The following is a 2,205-nucleotide window of genomic DNA, read 5'->3' as shown; positions in this document are numbered from 1 at the left end:
TCCTCATTTTAAGGAACTCTCGTTCCACCGTCTCCGACCGGGTCAACCCATTAACCCATCTATCGACATGGACCGACCCAGATTCGTAATCGATTCTGCCGAAGTCGAACAAATGGCCAAACAATCACGGCAAACGGTGCTCCATCTCCTGCCGTCGTTGGTCAAATCCGCCCAGGCCTTAGCCCGTCCGCCAATCTCGAACTACCACGTCGGCGCCGTCGGGGTCGGCTCATCGGGTCGGATCTTTTTTGGAGTCAATCTGGAATTCCCGGGTCTCCCTCTCAACCATTCCGTCCACGCCGAGCAATTCTTAATCACCAACCTTTCCCTCAATGCGGAATCATGTCTCAAGTTCCTCGCCGTCTCCGCCGCCCCTTGCGGTCATTGTCGCCAGTTCCTCCAAGAGCTACGCGCCGCCCCCGATGTCAACATCCTCATAACCGCCACCGAGAAGGAAAAAGAAAACAAAACGATCAACAATCGTAACGATAAAGACATGCAATTTGCTCCTTTATCTTATTTTTTACCTCACAGGTTCGGCCCCGATGATTTGCTGGAAAAAGACGTCCCTCTTCTCCTCGAGCCTCACCGAAACGGCTTGTCGTTTTGCTCCGATACCCGCAACGGCGAAATCAACGGCGACGGTGACGATTCAAAGTACGCGGCTCTGGAAGCGGCGAATGCATCCCACGCGCCGTACAGCGGGTGTCCATCAGGGGCGGCGTTAGTGGACGTGGAAGGGAAGATATACAAAGGGTCTTACATGGAATCGGCGGCTTATAACCCCAGTTTACCACCGGTTCAGGCGGCGCTCGTGGCGTACGTCGCGAGCGGTGGCGGCGGAGGGTATGAGAGGATCGTTAAGGCTGTTCTGGTGGAGACAGCTGATGCTGTTATCAAACAAGAACATACAGCGAAGCTGCTTTTACAGTGTATTTCGCCTAAGTGTGAGTTTAAGGTGTTTCATTGTAACAAAAACATGTTAAAATGTGAGTATCAAGTATGATTTATATATTTTTATATATAAATATAATCATTTGTAATGGTTTAAAAATGGCAGGAAAAGAAAGAAGAGAATTTATGAATCAACTAATGAAAAAACATGAACAAGAATCTGGGTTTGGTTTAAGAAACCAGAATTTGTAAATCAACAAGCTAATGAGAATAATATGAATCTTTTTGATGCTTTCTAACTAATGTCTATCTAACAATTTCATCATATCAGCTCTGTTTAGAATTACCTACTTCAACCAACATCCTCTTGACAAAAATATTTATGCCAATCGAACTAAAATTCAATCGGCTTTTACATTTTTATTTAAATGCACTAATTTCTGCATTTTATATTTTTCCTATCTAATGTTTTTTTTAAATGTTAATTTCAGTTAGATTGAGTATTCATGCTACGTTTAGTAGTAGTATTTTTATTCACCATGTTTTAATATATGAGCTAGTAAATAAATTAATTTTAATTAATAATTTGTGACAAATTTTAACCATTCACATAACTTGTTCGAGGAAAAGAGGATTTTTTTGTTTATTTTGAGATTTTCTCATTTTTTAAATTTTAAACATAAATCTTATTATATGTTATTATCATATTTACTCTTTTGATACAATGCTTAGAATTAGTCATAACCCCTCTCCAACCCTTAAATAGGAGAATAACACGCTTCAGTGTACTCAAATCTACGTTCTCCTACACTGACAACAATATCAATATTAATCTAGTTAAAACTTTAAATATCAAACTATTTATTATTTAACCCGACATTAGTGAAAGAGAATATTTAAAGTATTTACAAAATCTCCTTACGAAGTTAGGACCTATTTTATTAAATATAAGTAAAAAATTCTGATCATATCTACTCTTTTTTGACACAATGTTTAGGACTATCCATAACCTCTCTCTGACCCATAAATAGGAGGATAATACGCTTCAATGCACTCGAACTCACATCCTCCTATATTGATAACAATACACATACTAATTAAGCTAACAACGATCAAGGTTTATATTTAATAAAAAATTTTACGTAATTTTTATTTAATGATTATGATGTATATTCATACCCTACGTTAAAATTATTATTAAAAGAAAAAGAGAGGCAATCATGAGATTCCTCGACTCAATTTTGGACTGGACTGAAATCAATGCATGAAAAGCAAACTGGCCAATTTTCCAATTTCCAGCAATAGTACTTA

At 38.4% G+C, this 2,205-nt stretch overlaps 1 protein-coding gene across 1 annotated transcript; it reads left to right on the top strand.

Moving 5' to 3' along the window:
• Window positions 1-1,054, top strand: LOC105783815 (cytidine deaminase 1). Its single transcript, XM_012609474.2, has one exon. It carries the CDS (start codon window positions 68-70, stop codon window positions 1,004-1,006), a length of 939 nt encoding a protein of 312 aa, XP_012464928.1. The 5' UTR covers window positions 1-67; the 3' UTR covers window positions 1,007-1,054.
• The last annotated feature ends 1,151 nt before the right edge of the window (window positions 1,055-2,205 follow it).

The sequence above is a fragment of the Gossypium raimondii genome, chromosome 13 (genome assembly GCF_025698545.1).
Source record: "Gossypium raimondii isolate GPD5lz chromosome 13, ASM2569854v1, whole genome shotgun sequence".
Taxonomy (NCBI): Eukaryota; Viridiplantae; Streptophyta; class Magnoliopsida; order Malvales; family Malvaceae; genus Gossypium; species Gossypium raimondii.
This window is presented reverse-complemented; position numbering and strand designations above follow the sequence as displayed.

Excerpts from the sequence above, each read along its gene's own strand:
- LOC105783815 (XM_012609474.2), top strand. The coding sequence starts at position 68 with ATGGACCGACCCAGATTCGTAATCGATTCTGCCGAAGTCGAACAAATG.